Genomic DNA, 14754 nt, shown 5'->3' with positions numbered 1-14754 from the left:
AAAATTAATGCTTCTTTTTTTGAACCATTATTGTTACTGTCAATGGATTATAAATTGCTCTTTTAAATTAATCTGATCCTCTTGCCTCATTGATGTTCATCATAAATCCTGTGCTCCTGGCAGGCATAAAATATTCAAAGAGAAGTTGATATTTCACCTCTCTCCATAGCTGAAGGCAGTTCTAGTTTTGTAAAGCTGTTAATTTGTCTTTCTAAATGTATAAATAGAAAAGCAACAGGAATTTGCAAATCAGCTTTGATATTGTCTGGATCACAAAGTGCAAGTATTTCTATATTAGGAGTTAGTTCTGAAATTTGTACAGGCAGAAAATCTCCTATTCTAAGGGAAACATCAAGCTAAATTTTAATCAGTTACATTAGCGTAAGTGGCTTTCAAAAATGCTACCAGATCAGTGTGTTTTAAATTTACTTCCATCTTTCATTCACTTTTACAAGCATGGATGCATGTGGTGCAGAAAGCCTTGGAATAAAATGATTTTTTCTCCTTGCTGTGACTGTTCTCCTGGAGTAACACAATGGTGATTTTTAAAATTTTTATTATTTTTACCATAGAAATGTTAATAAAACTTTATTCTTGCTCTCTGAGCTGTCTTTGTCTCCTTTTCTACCTACCTTTGCTTCCCCCCCCCCCCCCCCCCCCCCCCCCCCCCTTTAATATCCACTGATAAATCAATGTAAGAAAAGAAACTCAGGTCGTTTAGGGCCTATTGATAAATGGAAATCTTGCTGCTCCACTGAATGTGCTCACTTCAATGAGTCTCCTTTGCTCTTCCTTCTGCTAAAGCCAATTAAAGTTTTTTTTGAGGAAAACTGTTTCCCTTCACAGCCCCCCTTAATTGGTTAAATACATGATAGAATAAACTCTTGATAGAATAAACTCTTGATAGAATAACTTTCTTTTTTTTTTTTCTTTAAAAAAAACAAACAGGAAATTATGGGGAAAGTGGAATGGAAGCCTTCAAAGAGCTGGCTGCCCAAGAAGGTCTCTGCATTGCACACTCTGACAAGATCTACAGTAATGCTGGGGAAAAGAGCTTTGATCGTCTGCTCCGCAAGCTGCGAGAAAGGTTACCCAAGGCTAGAGTGGTGGTCTGCTTCTGCGAGGGAATGACAGTCAGGGGAATACTCATTGCCATGAGGCGCTTAGGAGTGCTTGGGGAGTTCCTGCTAATTGGAAGGTAAGGCTGAGTATGATATTTCTGCCTGTCCTCTCCTTCTTGTCCTTCAAGTAGTCATTTCATTTCAGATCTGTGCAACTAAGACTACCTGTAGCTTCCATATTTGCTTGTCTAATGAATTAAAAGAAATGGCAAGTGGTAGAGTGAGTATCAGGAAAGGTACATGAAGATGTATGCCAAATTAATTGATGGTGTTAACCTTTTCTGAAGTGAATGTTAATAACTAGATCTTTATGGATATGACATTAGTGCTTTTGTGCTTTTGCATGCTCCAGGGGAACATTCCATACATAGGTCTTAGGACCAAGTAGGGAGTGATGAATTCTGAATTCAGAATGTGATCTGTGTGATGTGACAATTTCATGTGTTTTACTGAAGATGTCTCCTGATAATTTGAAACCAAGTTATTGAGTGGTTTCAGTTTACTTTTTCCAGTCTTATGATTGCAACATGGCATTCTCAGTGGTATACCTTGATCTTTTCTGTTGAAAGCTAGAGCATCTATATTACACATACTTGTTTTTAAAACATTGAACTTGTGGATGGCCAAGTCAGTATATCTGTGTGATTTTATACTACCAGAGTAACTGCAGATGTATATTGGACATGCAAAAGCTGCCTTTATTGAAAGGAGAATTATTACTTTTTTCTTCTAGTTCAAATCTTGTTCTGAATCATGTTCAAATGAAGAAGACCAACGTTTTCTGTCTTTATTAGATTGATAACATCTTTAATCCTTCTATTTACTCTTTCTTTTCTATTGTTGCCTATTCCTTCAAGGCCTTTGGTAGTTGTCTCCATACCTGTTTAACTTCTGTTGCCTTTTTATTCAGCTGTTATTCTGATATATCAGACATCTTTTTGTCCCTCACTTTCTTGAATCTGTCATTGTCATGAATAGGATGTCATTCTTTTGCTGTGTGCTATATCAGTCTTTCCCTGATTGTATTGCTCCTCAAACCCCACAATTATAATTTCTCTAAGTCAGATAGCTTTCAGATGATTACTTAGGCCAGATTAGCTACCAGTGGCCCTCCTTTCATCTTTTCTCTGCTGCAGTCTCTGATTGCCATCTATTTGAAGCAGAGACTATTTCAAGAAGGTTGTGTAGCTATAGTGCATTTGGAAAACCACCAGTGTTGAAGTGAAACAGTAAGGCAGTATTGAAAATGGTATTATAATCTAGATTTCTGTGTGATCTTTTTATCATAATTCAATATGCATCATTCAATATGCATAATTTGAAAAGAATAATAATATATTTCAGCATTAGTATGTTTTTTTCAGTGAATAGAAGAAACAAACTATAATTACGACTGGGTGATAGCATTCCTAGACGTCTTGTAAATTCTCTGCAGTTTTATGCAATTCTGGTTTTATTCATGTCACTCTGTAGAGGTGTCTCATTGTTCAGCTGATTTTTTTGGTGCTCCTTCTTGATGCTCTCTGTACAGGGAGCCAGGAAATCAGTGTCATATATATTAAGCACCAAACACAGGTACTTTGGTACAAACCCCAGTTTCCTTTTAGGCCTTCTAAGTGAATTCCTACTCCATGGATACATGGAATTTTTCAGCTTGAAATTTGGACTACAAGCCTTTAAGGAGCATTATGCTACTCTGTTTAGTTCAATAGTTTGTCTTAGAATCTGCTCAGCAGTGTTGCTCAGAGCTTTTTTTTTGGTCAGAAATACTCGCCCTAATGAAACGCCAATAATGGAATTTCTCTGCACATCACAATTTGGGGTTTAGGTAGGTTGTCACATCCCTTTCTTTCATGCTAGTAGTTGAGTATGAGAGACTTCCTTTTTAGGGTTGAGCAGGCTGTTACAATTGTAAAACAAGCTGGCTGTTGCTTTGCATAGTCTGGATTGTACTCAACAGCTGGTTAAAATAAAAAGTATTATAGGATTTGCACATGTTTTATGTGCTTGTAGAACTAGAAGAAAAGACATTTTCTTTGAATTGTTCTAATTAAGTGATTTTGCTAGATTTGTCATTTAAAAAACTTATTCACAAGTAAATGTTGCAGTGAAACTGAAATGATGAGAATGTGGTCATCTTTACAAAAACAGGAACCAAACCACACATTAGCATTGCTCTGGCATGCCATTTAGTCTTTTCTATTCAAGTACCCAGCTAAGCAAAAAAAAATGATGATCCTTTAAAGAATATTCTTTTAATGGAGAGAAGTGGGAGTGAAAGTGAAATCAAAGTGGGTTTTTAAATTTTGTTTTCTCACATTTTGTTCTTGTTTTTGGGTTGTGGTTTAGTGTTTGGTGTGGGATTTTTTGGTTTGTTTTTTCCAATAATGAGCTAAACAAAGCCTTTAATTTAACCCCAGGTTTATCATCAATACTGTATCAACCCTGTACTTTTGCTCTGACTCTCTGTAAAGACGAAACTTTTATGAAAGGAAACCTGGCTAAATAGCTCTCTTCCTTCTATATCTTCAGTACCACTACTGATCAAACCAGGCAGGAACAACTTAGCTTACCTAAATTCAAGGTATCAGAGATGTAAACTTGAATCAGGGAACTAAACTTGACTTCATGAACCAGGTCTAGGTCATCAGCTATTGGGTTTTTTTCCAAGGATGGGCAGATTCTTCCCAGGCTTGGAGTTAGGATCTTATTTATACCATATCTATGCAAGTGTTCCCAAATTGAGACTGGAGATTCAAGTAAAGCTAACTAAAGTTCAGCCTCCTTTCTACTGGAAGTGGGAATCTGTTGTATTGATGAGATGAAAGGGAATTTCTATTTCTGAAGCTGGAGAGAAACTGGGACTAGGACAGGAAAACAGGTTACAATCCTGCCTGGGGGACAATGGTAGGTATTCTCCATATGGTGTCCAAATGCAGTGGGGAGTTCAGTAAGAAAATTTATTAAGGATGATAAAGCTTTAAAAAGTGGCTAATAATCAAAGGGAAGGGAGAAGACAGAAGTTGGTCGTGGCTTTGTATAAAACCAATGATTGGAATACTAACAAAAGGCAAAAATTATCCAAAGAAAATGAATTATATTACTCAAGGGAATTCAGGTGGTTGTTCTTTTAGCAGAAATTATTTTTGATGTGAAGAGATTGTGTAGAAGGTTGCTCAGCATCATGTGTCTAATTATATTTATGCAGGCTGCTGGATTTTATAGAACTTAATAAACATCAATTAGATAAATCTCCTATATGCTCCCCAAGATGATGCATCAAGACAAGGTGTGTAACTTTCCAGTATCTGTGTAGAAATCTGTGACAGGAGCAAACAAAATCCCCAGTTTTAAAAGTCATTTTGAGATCATTGGAGAAAAGATGTGTGAGATAAATAGTTGGAAATTAAAATGTTCATTTTCCATTTGACAGTCTCTCAAACTCCTACACAAAATGGTTTGTGTAAACATATGAGGAACGAAAGGAATAAAGGAATGTATTAGTGTTTTTCAATATAGCACTTGGTAATGGACTACATACTGCATTACTTTTGTAGGCTTTCCAATGTTTTATGGTCACCATTAACATTGCTGATATGCTCTGTTGTAGAACTGTGAATTAAACGTAGATAGGGTACTCTCACCTGAGAGTTTGATCACTTGACAGTGAAGATATGGCTAGACGTTCTACAGTGGGCTCAGTGCAAGGCAGAGAGCAAGTAAATCTTTTTTCTATAACCTGTAAAAACTTTTCAGCATAAGGTGGCAGCTTTCAGGATGCATAGTGTGATGAAACTGTCCCTGACAGCCCTGCCTTAACAAGCTAATAACAATGGTGGGTTTGGCATTTAACTTCATACTTTCTAAAATATTGACAAGAAGTTGTCAGTGTGGGGTGTTTGATCCCAGTATCCGATGTTGGATATGTGGAACTTCATTTCATATGGTGTAAGCATAAGTGACTTGTTGGTGAGTTGACATAAACATTCTCTGATGTGGTCAGTCCCTGGGTGGCAGAATGTGTGGGAACATAGGTGTGTAGTATGGTTATTAATTTCCAAACTGTAAGATTTTATGAATGAACAGTAATATAATCCCATTAAATTAGTGTATGACTTGACAGAAATGTGCATTGCCTGCCCAAATGAGACCCACCAGTTCCTAGCACTGACTGAGCCTCTGTTCAGCTACATCAGACCAGAGGAAGTAGGGCCTCTGTATCTCAGGACGCTGTGGTTGAGACAGGGACCCAAACCCTATTGACAATAATTCTGCTGGTGGTAAAAAAGGAAAAACTGGAAGTAGATATTGACAGGTCTATAGCATCACTTAGTAAGGGACAAGACTGTGATCAGGACACTGATCCTTCAACATGGAAATAGAAGAAAGAGGTGAGAAAAGTCACTCTATAGGCAGAAATCACCTGGTTCCTGAGCAAACTGAGATATGTAGAAAGATTCTATCTGCCAGCCATGGAGGTGGATCACTGTCTGGTGGGTCACATGCTCTGATACTGAGACAGATAGGAATTAGAAGTTAAAGAAGCTCAGAAGAAGAGATATCTTACTAGAAGCAAGGAATATAGAGAGAAATTGTATGAGGCAACAATCTTAAATCTCTGGAGGTGGCTTCTGTCTAGCATGAAGGCAAGGTATCCCTCAGGGATGATCTTGTAAATTTCCAAGGGAAGTAGACCACCATGGAGAAAGGTCTTGTTTTGATTTGTCTTTTTTTTTCTCCCTCACTGTCAAAGCTATTTTAATTAATAATTCATTGACATTATTACACTGAGTTTTTGATGCTAATCTTAATTTTGATCCATGAGATTTTTTTCATCCTAATTTCCACTCTTGTTCCGTTGGGTGGGGGTAGTTGGCAAGTGGTGGGCACTTGGCTACTGACCAAGGCTAACACTGCAGATGACATGGGTTTCTCTTTCAGTTCTGATATCACAAATATAAATAGGAGTATCACATACCTGACAAAAAAGTCTGCTTGCCTTTTCTTCCCTCATGAGTCCTTGGGGCCAGCAGATCATGCATTAGTTACAATTGACTGAGAATATTCTGCTACTAGTTTAGGATATTTTTCATACACAAGATGACCTTTGAAGGATGTCACTGTTCTCTTAAGTCAAACTAACTGCAAAAAAGATGCTGTATGCTGTCTTCAATGCACAGTGTTTTCATTTCCCACAGGGCCTGCCCCATCTTTATAAAGAATCAATAACAAATGTCTGCAGACTCTCAAAGTAGCCAAAGTGCTTCGCAGGCCCACTGCATTTAACCAGATTCACAAAAGAAGTATGATTAGCTATTTCTAATTAAGTACACAAGTGTTTACAAAGAAATTGGTGAGAGCCACAGTATGTTGTCAGTAAGGGAAGAATACCTGTCTTGTGCTGGCCTAGATTAGCTCGGATAGGTTTGGGCCTTGTAAATCTGGCAACAATAGTAGATATAACACAGCGTTGCTTGTGATAGTGTTACGCTGACTTACTATGGCTGGAAAGGTGGTGTTAAGAAATGTGGCTTTAAGAAAACCAGCATTGTTGAAGGGGTATGATAGAACCAAAGTGCTAGCATAGCATACTGACAAACAGGAAGACATTTAATGGCAAAAGGTTTACTTTTCCTGCTGTTTACAGCAGGAAGAGGACTGTTTTGTCTGTCTGGTATCTATATGGCCAAAGATGCTCAGAAGGACTAATCAGCCTGATGCTCTTAATGCTCTAAGTTAATGTTTAGATGTAATTGGAGGTTTAGCTGGGTTTGGATTCAAATTGCTGAATTAAAATTCAAGTAGATTCCATGAAATGCTGAAATCATTCATGATCAATGTTCAAACACTTTCCAATGCTAACTGAAATTAGCAATTAAGCAAAATCCTGTAAGTCAAAATAGTCCCACTTGACAACAGGAACCATTTCCTGAACATAATCAAGGTTGGTAATAGGATCTGTTTCTAATTTTGAAGTCTGAAACCTTAACATGTCAGTCTCTACAAATTTATATTCCTTATTCATTCATGGTTCAATTTGTAGTTGCAGTCAAGCACCCATTAAATATGATGAGAATTTATAATCAGTGTGGATGAAAACAGCATTACATGATGCAAGAAGGCTATGAACAGGCAGGGTTTGTTTTGCCCTCTATCCTAAAATATAGTCAATCCATGTTAAAGTGGAATTACATGTCATGTGCCAATTAAATAGGTATATAGTAAATCAGAACTGCCTTTTATTTGAGTTTCTCTGTAGTTTACATTTCATGCTCATTAATAGCCATTTAATGCCTGTTACTTGCTGGGGTTGGAGTGGCTGGAGAGCAGCCAGGCAGAAATGGACCTGGGGGTACTGGTTGGCAGATGGCTGAACACGAGCCAGCAGTGTGCCCAGGTGGCCAAGAAGGCCAATGGCATCCTAGCCTGCATTAGGAATGGTGTGGCCAGCAGGAGCAGGGAAGTCATTGTTCCCCAGTAATCTGCATTGGTTAGGCCACACCTTGAGTACTGTGTCCAGTTCTGGGCCCCTCAGTTTAGGAAGGACATCGAGACACTTGAACATGTCCAGAGAAGGGCAACGAGGCTGGTGAGAGGCCTTGAGCACAAGCCCTATGAGAGGCTGAGGGATCTGGGGTTGCTTAGCCTGGAGAAGAAGAGGCTCAGGGGAGACCTTGCTCTCTACAACTACTTGAAAGGAAGTTGTAGCCAGGAGGGTGTTGTTCTCTTCTCCCAGACAACCAGCACCAGAACAAGAGGACACAGTCTCAAGCTGCACCAGGAGAAGTTTAGGCATGAGATGAGGAGAAAGTTCCTCACAGAAAGAGTTATTTGCCATTGAAATGTGCTGCCCAGGGAGGTGGTGGAGTCACCATCCCTGGAGGTGTTCAAAAATGGTTTGGATGTGGCACTTGAAGCCACGGTTTAGTTAGCCATGAGGTGTTGGGTGATAGGTTGGACCTGATGATCTCTGAGGTCTTTTCCAACCTTATTGATTCTATGATTCTATGATAGTGATGAGGAAATAGAGGCTAGATTAAGGTTTACTGAGCTGGTGAACACTTCCATTCTGATCTTAACAGCAGGGACAATGTTTATTCAGAGAGAGAGAGACAAGGAAATACAAGAAATGTACATTTTTTTTTTTTATGGTATGGGACATGAGCTAAACCTGGCTTTGATTATAATCAAACCCACATTTTTTTCATATGGTTTCCACAATGTGTTGGCCCTTAGATACTCCTAATGAAGGTGACATTTTCAAAAAGTTGTAGGTGAGATATTGGTGGTTTTGTAAATATTACTCAATTTTATTAAAACTTTTTTGTAACTTATTATGTCATAGTATACTTTATAAAATTAAAATAAATACAAATTAGTAAATTTCAACCATGAGCTCTTATTTTTTTCCTAGTTCTTCACAGAAGACTTTAACATGGTTTCCAGTATTCTGCTTGCTAAAGTGAATCCACTTTAGAGGAAAGAGTTCACATCATTAACAAGTATGAGGCATGTTCCAGCTGCACATTAGTTCCTGTTCAAGAGAAGTCCTATACTGACAAGCACTAAACACTTAGTCTCCAGTAGCTTGAATATATAGGGAAAAGCCTAAATCCTTCATCACACTCTTCTTTCTGGATTGATTTTTCCCTTATGAACTTTAACTTCTTGTCCTTATGACTATGTATCCAACAACTTCTCGAAAAGATCAAGCTTATAGGGATTTTGGCTTGTAGGCCATGCAGATATGAAATGGGATGTTTAAAATTAATAGAATAGAACTGTACTTGAGTGCTTGTAGACTTTCTGTGCTAAGAAAAAACACACAGAAGATACTTAATTTGATGCAGCTTTGAGTATCTTTTGTTCTTGGACAATGGTCCTAGATAATTTATTGGATTTATGCACAGGTGTTGCTCTCAATTATTCAGAGGAATTTGTGTCTTTCTATGGATTTTTAATATAAATATTCAATAAGTGCTATACTTTAACAAAACCTGGATAGGCAGGGAAGGGTAAAGTGGAAGTATTGATTAATAAAATTTTTGGATATCTGTTAAAACTTCCATGATTCTAAGGCAGTTGATGCTTCTTACTCAGCAAATGAAAGCCAAGATTTCTTTCAATGTTTAGAATTGTTTTGACATGAGTTCTGCAGGGAAAGTCTATGTAAGCTGGTAATGTCCAAAAGAATGTGAGACAGGAACAACCTTGAAGGCAATAATTTACCTTTATTTTTTTGCAAAGTCTTCCAATAGTAAAACAAGCACAACAGTTAATGTCAGCTTGTTGTTTATGAACTAATTTGAATGTTAGAATCATTGAGTTATTGTGCAGTGCTATGTATTGTTGATGGATTATTTATTAGGCAGGACATATTTTATCATATCTTCATATCTCTGCAGAAACAGATATCTGGATGGCTGTTGCTCACCTGGAAGAATATGTCATATTTTTATGTACATTAATCATATTGAATGATGCTACTTTGAGAGGCTTGCCCAATTTACTAAGGGCTAGAGTTTTCCAGGCATGTTTGCATGTGGCTGAATTCTTCGTAAATGGTCAGGAAACAACAACTTTTATTTTAACTGTTGTCAGTAGAAAGACAACTCTAGTACTGTGAAGTTTAGATTTTCTGCAGTTTACTTCTGGTGTTTTTCAGACCTCAATAAGAAATTTAATGCAATTCCAGTAAAAGTATGAGGAATCTGCCTCTCAAAAGCTAAAGCTCCATAATTTTCTTTTTTAAAAAAAAAAAATTCTTAATTCTAATGAGCAAATTAATCACTGTTTTTTGATTTTTTTTCCCCAAGAAGAACAAACTGAAGTGAAAACTTTCCTTGAATACTTCACCCATTCTGTTATTTAAGAACAATTATTTTTATATTTCCTGTCAAGTCATGGAATAGAAATTATTTTTCCTGTTCCAGTATAGAAATCACTGTTAATATCAGTTCCAGTCCTTGGATTACTAGAAAGTATTGCCATTAGGGGTAAGTTATTGATTAAGGGTTATCAGAATTGCCTGGGCTTTAGTCATAAAACAATACATGTTTTGACAAGCACATCATGGTAAAAATAATTTAGGTTTCCATTTTAACACCTTTCTATTTAGTCCGGGGGAGCAGTGACTGAAACAGTTTAGAGCTCCTGTGAATAACAGCTGTCTGTTGCTCTGAAAATTCAATTTAATGCTTGTTTAACTCTTTGACTTATTGATCAGAGAAGGCAAAATAAATATTGTACAGTGTTGTGGGGAAAGACCATCTGTTTCCATAGACTACCTGGTTTTCATTCATTTTTTCTTTTCCTTTCGTAAACACCCACAACCTAATGACCTTGTTGGAGAATCCCTGATACCTTTCCAAGGCTGGAAAATGATCTCAACATTCAGCAGTATGAGGAGATGAATTTATCTAAAGGGAGGCTAGCCATGAAGCATTTGTATGAACAAGCACTGTGGAAGCTTTAGATCATGCAAACATCGTAATCTGACAGCTAAATGTATTATGTTTCTCAAGGTGAACTGACACTGAAATCATGGCAACTGACCCATGGTGTCAGATCCTTTCATATTACTCTTGAGCAACACCATGATGGAAAGACTGCTGAAATGGCTACCTCTTATTCACATTTCACTTCAGTCATTACTAGCTGAATCTTAGTTCTGTTGTTTGTACCTCAGAGCAGGAGAATTCAAAAAAAGAAAATAATTTAAAAAAAAATAATTGTTCCAAAGCTTGATAACTAACCTGACACTTATTTTTGCTGAGTTTAAACTGCATGAATTATTCATTATAAGCTATTTGTGGGTAAGCTTTGGTACCTAGGGCTCATACAGTTATTTTCCATGCTGATAATTTTATATTTATACGTTCTTTATTCATTCTGCAGGGAGTAAGTTTAAGTTTTTACCTCCTGGCCCTATTTTCCTCAACAACTGGAGGGCTGCAATACAAATTAGAAAAATGCACTACTGCTATTTAGTGTAGTAGAAAAGGAACGTGTTATTTTTCTGCTTTACTAAATGAGACTAAATTATTTGGTTTCAGTCTAAAGAAGGTATTGCCAAGAAGAGGCTGAATATCAACTCTTACATGTTAACATAAGGATTAAGAACACTGAGTAATAGGTCAGATTTAAGCACTTCTGTATGCAGAAATGACAACCTGAGTGTGACTCTATGTTTTTTGTTGGTTTCTCACAGCAGGCTCAATCATTATAAGTTGCTATTTCAAATGAGAAATCTCTAGATTTTCGCTACGTTTCCTCTAATACACCTCTGAATATACTACTTTTGTCTGCCTTCTTATTGTGTTGTATTTGCTGGGGCTTAGAAGGGGCCTCTGGAGATCATCCAGTCCAGCCCTCCTGCTCATGCAGGGGAACATACAGCAGGCTGCCAAGAATCACAATGTCCAGGTGGCTTTGGAAGCTCTCCAGAGAAGGACACTCCACAACCTCTCTGGGCAGCCTGCTCCAGGCTCCCAGCACCCTAACAACAAAGTTTCTTTTCATGTTCAGGCGGAATCCCCTGGGTTCCAGTTTGTGCCCATTGGGCCTTGCCATTGGGCACCACTGACAAGAATCTGGCTTCACCCTCTTGCCCCCCACCCTTTATCTTTTGCTGGGCATTGTTCAGATGCCCTCTGGGGCTGCTCTTCTCCAGGCTCAACAGCCCCAGGGTTTTCAGCCCTTTCTTCTCACAGGGATGCTTCTCACCATCTTCATAGCTTCTGCTGGACTCTCTCCAGTAGTTCCTTGTCTCTCTTGAACTGGGCAGCCCAGAACTGGACCCAGTACTTCAGATTTTTCATTTGTTCCTTGCCTTTTCATTGATCCTTTCTTGATCTCCCTGTCTACATTTACCTGAGTCTCAAGACTTTCTTGCCAGTCAACATTCTGAACTCTTCAGCACCCTTCTAGGGCACACTTTTTAAATTTTATTTTTCTTTTAGTAAGTCTGCACTGTTGGCATAATTTCATTTCTGTAAAGTTGGGAGGAATTTTAGCATTTTCTTGATCAGAAATGGAGATAAGAAAAACATCGACTTGAAAATTCTACTCATATTACAGAGGTGCTGGGAACAGGTTAATTTCACAGCTCTTCTGCATATCTGTTTGGTCCTGTTATGTTAGGCAGATCCAGTCTCTACACCTGTTTTTGGAAGTCTCACCCAAATCCATAATGAAATAAAGCTAACAATTTAAGAATGATGCATCCTCTTTTGATTTCTGGATGTATGATAGTAGTCAAAAACAGACATACCACCACCACCTAGAAAGTAGCTACACATCTATGTCAAACCAGACCTTTTATTTTGTCATCTGTCCTTGATGGGACTTTGCATCACTATTGCCATCAAAAAAAAGCATCACAAAGCATTTGTTATCATATTAACTACTGCTGCCTTTACAGGTCTGAAATACTGGCCTGGAATGTTATAAAATTTTTAAAACTAAATCCTGAAGACAGACAACTGTACAAAGAGGAAAAACTAGGCAAGTCTTCCAGCTTTAAAGGCTGACAGCTAATAATTTTCGGAGTTCCAAACTCAGTAAATGTGAGGGCTCGCTGAGAAACAAAATAATGTAAGCAAACAAAGCAGATGCTGAAGCCTCTTCAAAGCATCACTGCTAAGGCCAGTGCCCAGGCTGATTTACACTGTACCTAGAGTAAGAAATGAGATGCATTTATCTGCATGCATTTCAAATGAATTTGTCTAAGCACTGTGATTGTACTGTATGTTAAATGAACCCAGAATGGGAATGGTGAGTTTGAAGTCTTCGCAAGAAATTCACTATTGTCTCTTGAAGCATAAGAATAGAACTAGAGGATAGAGGATAATAGAGCACAGTAATGTCTCTCAAAAGCTTTTTTGTCCAAGTATGACTGATTTCTGCTACTCCAGCAGGATAAGAGATGCAGGCAGAATTTAGAAGCAGGAAAAGTAAAAAGCTAAGAGAAGAGATCATTGTAAAATGTGAGAAAGAAAATGTATGTTGTGGGAAGTCCAATAGAATGGGGAAGTGGGAAAGGATGTGTTATAAGAGTCTGGATGTAAGAAACTGATTGATAGAGTTCTGGTTTGAGGCAATGCTTATTTATTCTGATCTAGGCTGAGAAGTGTTAAGATGTATGAAACAAGTCTCTATGAATTCAACCAGTGGAATGGAAGCAGAATGACCACTCCAACCTGGAGAAAGTAGTGAACTGTTGGCCCATTAGTATTCAATATGAGAATACTTCAGCTGATACTGAAGGTCTCCAGCAAAACACCAAGAACTGAGTTCTGCTTTCATGGTGCTGTGAACAATGACTAACCCTCTGGACAGCACTGCTGTTAAAGTGAATGTGAAATGAAAATAACTTGCTGATAAGTGCTTCCATGTTAAAAAAGAAAAATGTTACATGCTCTAGGATTGTGTTTCTGTGAGTAATGAGCATCCAGTGATTGAGATTTGAATCAAGATATTTTACCTTTTTTTGTTCTTTTTTTTTTTCTCTCTTTTTTTTTTTTTTCCCCATTTTTTCTCTTCCCTCTTTGTGAAGAAACGTGTCTCCTGGGAGCTTCTACTAACCAGCCGATTTGTTTCAAGCCAGATAATTGACATACCTTGTAATTTCCATCCTCGGCATGGAAATTACAGATGGTTGTGCTTGTTTATTAATGCCTGATTCTTGTTTAAAGCTTTCTAAGCTATTTAATTCCACAAACTCAGCAGTGTCTGTAAATTCTACACATTAGTCTGAATATGAGAGGATATCTCCTGCGTACTTTACATGTGATGGGTTTTTTGTTTGTTTTTTTAAATTGAATCAATTCTTCCTGATGGAGAAAGGAACACAAATCCACCTGGGGTCATTTGCACAATTTATATTAGACATAAAATCATGTTAATCCTTATATCTTTCTAACTAAATGCACTGTTTTTAAGGTTCTGAAGATTACAAATGGTTTGAAGAAGGGACAGTCATTTAGGTATGTGCAGTGCAATACTCAGAGAGGGGACCTTTGCTCACAACTGAGTTTGCTGGACACTGACAAGTAGTAATAATATCTTAATACTTAACAAAAACGACAGGAAAATGTACAGGAAAGACCAAATACCAAGCAGAAGAAGATTACTTTAAAAATTATTTTTAGTGTTTCAAAAAAAGACTTGCTGCTGTGTTATAATTGACTTTACATACTTATGCCATGTTTTGACATCTCATGGAGGTATCTCACATTTCTGTATCGAAGTCCTGTGGTTCTTTCAGACCGTATGGGTATGCTGAGTAAAGTTTTGGTTTCTGACAGTGCTCCAAACCCAGATACTACAAAGTGATGAAGAGCTACCTCTAAGTTGCACTCCTTTTCCTGTCTTGAGGCAATAAAACTTGTAGTACAGAATCTAGCTCTGCATCTCTTTAAAATTTGAGTTTTCCTTAAGACAGAGTCCTTGGATTAGAAAACTATTTTCATGAGCCACTTGTAGTATTCAGTACTCTATTGTAATATCTGGATTATGTTACTTAGAGATTCCAGTTCACACTGCAGAACTAGGCTTTATAGTCTGAGTTGCTGGTTCCTTATCAAGTATTTTACTAGATTCAAATTTACTATTAACCTCAAATCACTTTTTG

General features: G+C 37.6%; 1 protein-coding gene across 1 annotated transcript in view; it reads left to right on the top strand.

Moving 5' to 3' along the window:
* GRM1 (glutamate metabotropic receptor 1) overlaps positions 1–14754 on the top strand; it is a 194772-nt gene that overhangs the window by 36051 nt on the left and 143967 nt on the right. The window contains 1 exon segment of the mRNA XM_068152423.1: positions 949–1198. Coding sequence (XP_068008524.1) covers positions 949–1198 — 250 coding nt within the window.

This window comes from Melanerpes formicivorus, unplaced genomic scaffold, assembly GCF_026170545.1.
Source record: "Melanerpes formicivorus ecotype bairdi unplaced genomic scaffold, bMelFor1.0.p_v2 SCAF_2, whole genome shotgun sequence".
In the NCBI taxonomy this organism is placed as follows: Eukaryota; Metazoa; Chordata; class Aves; order Piciformes; family Picidae; genus Melanerpes; species Melanerpes formicivorus.
This window is presented reverse-complemented; position numbering and strand designations above follow the sequence as displayed.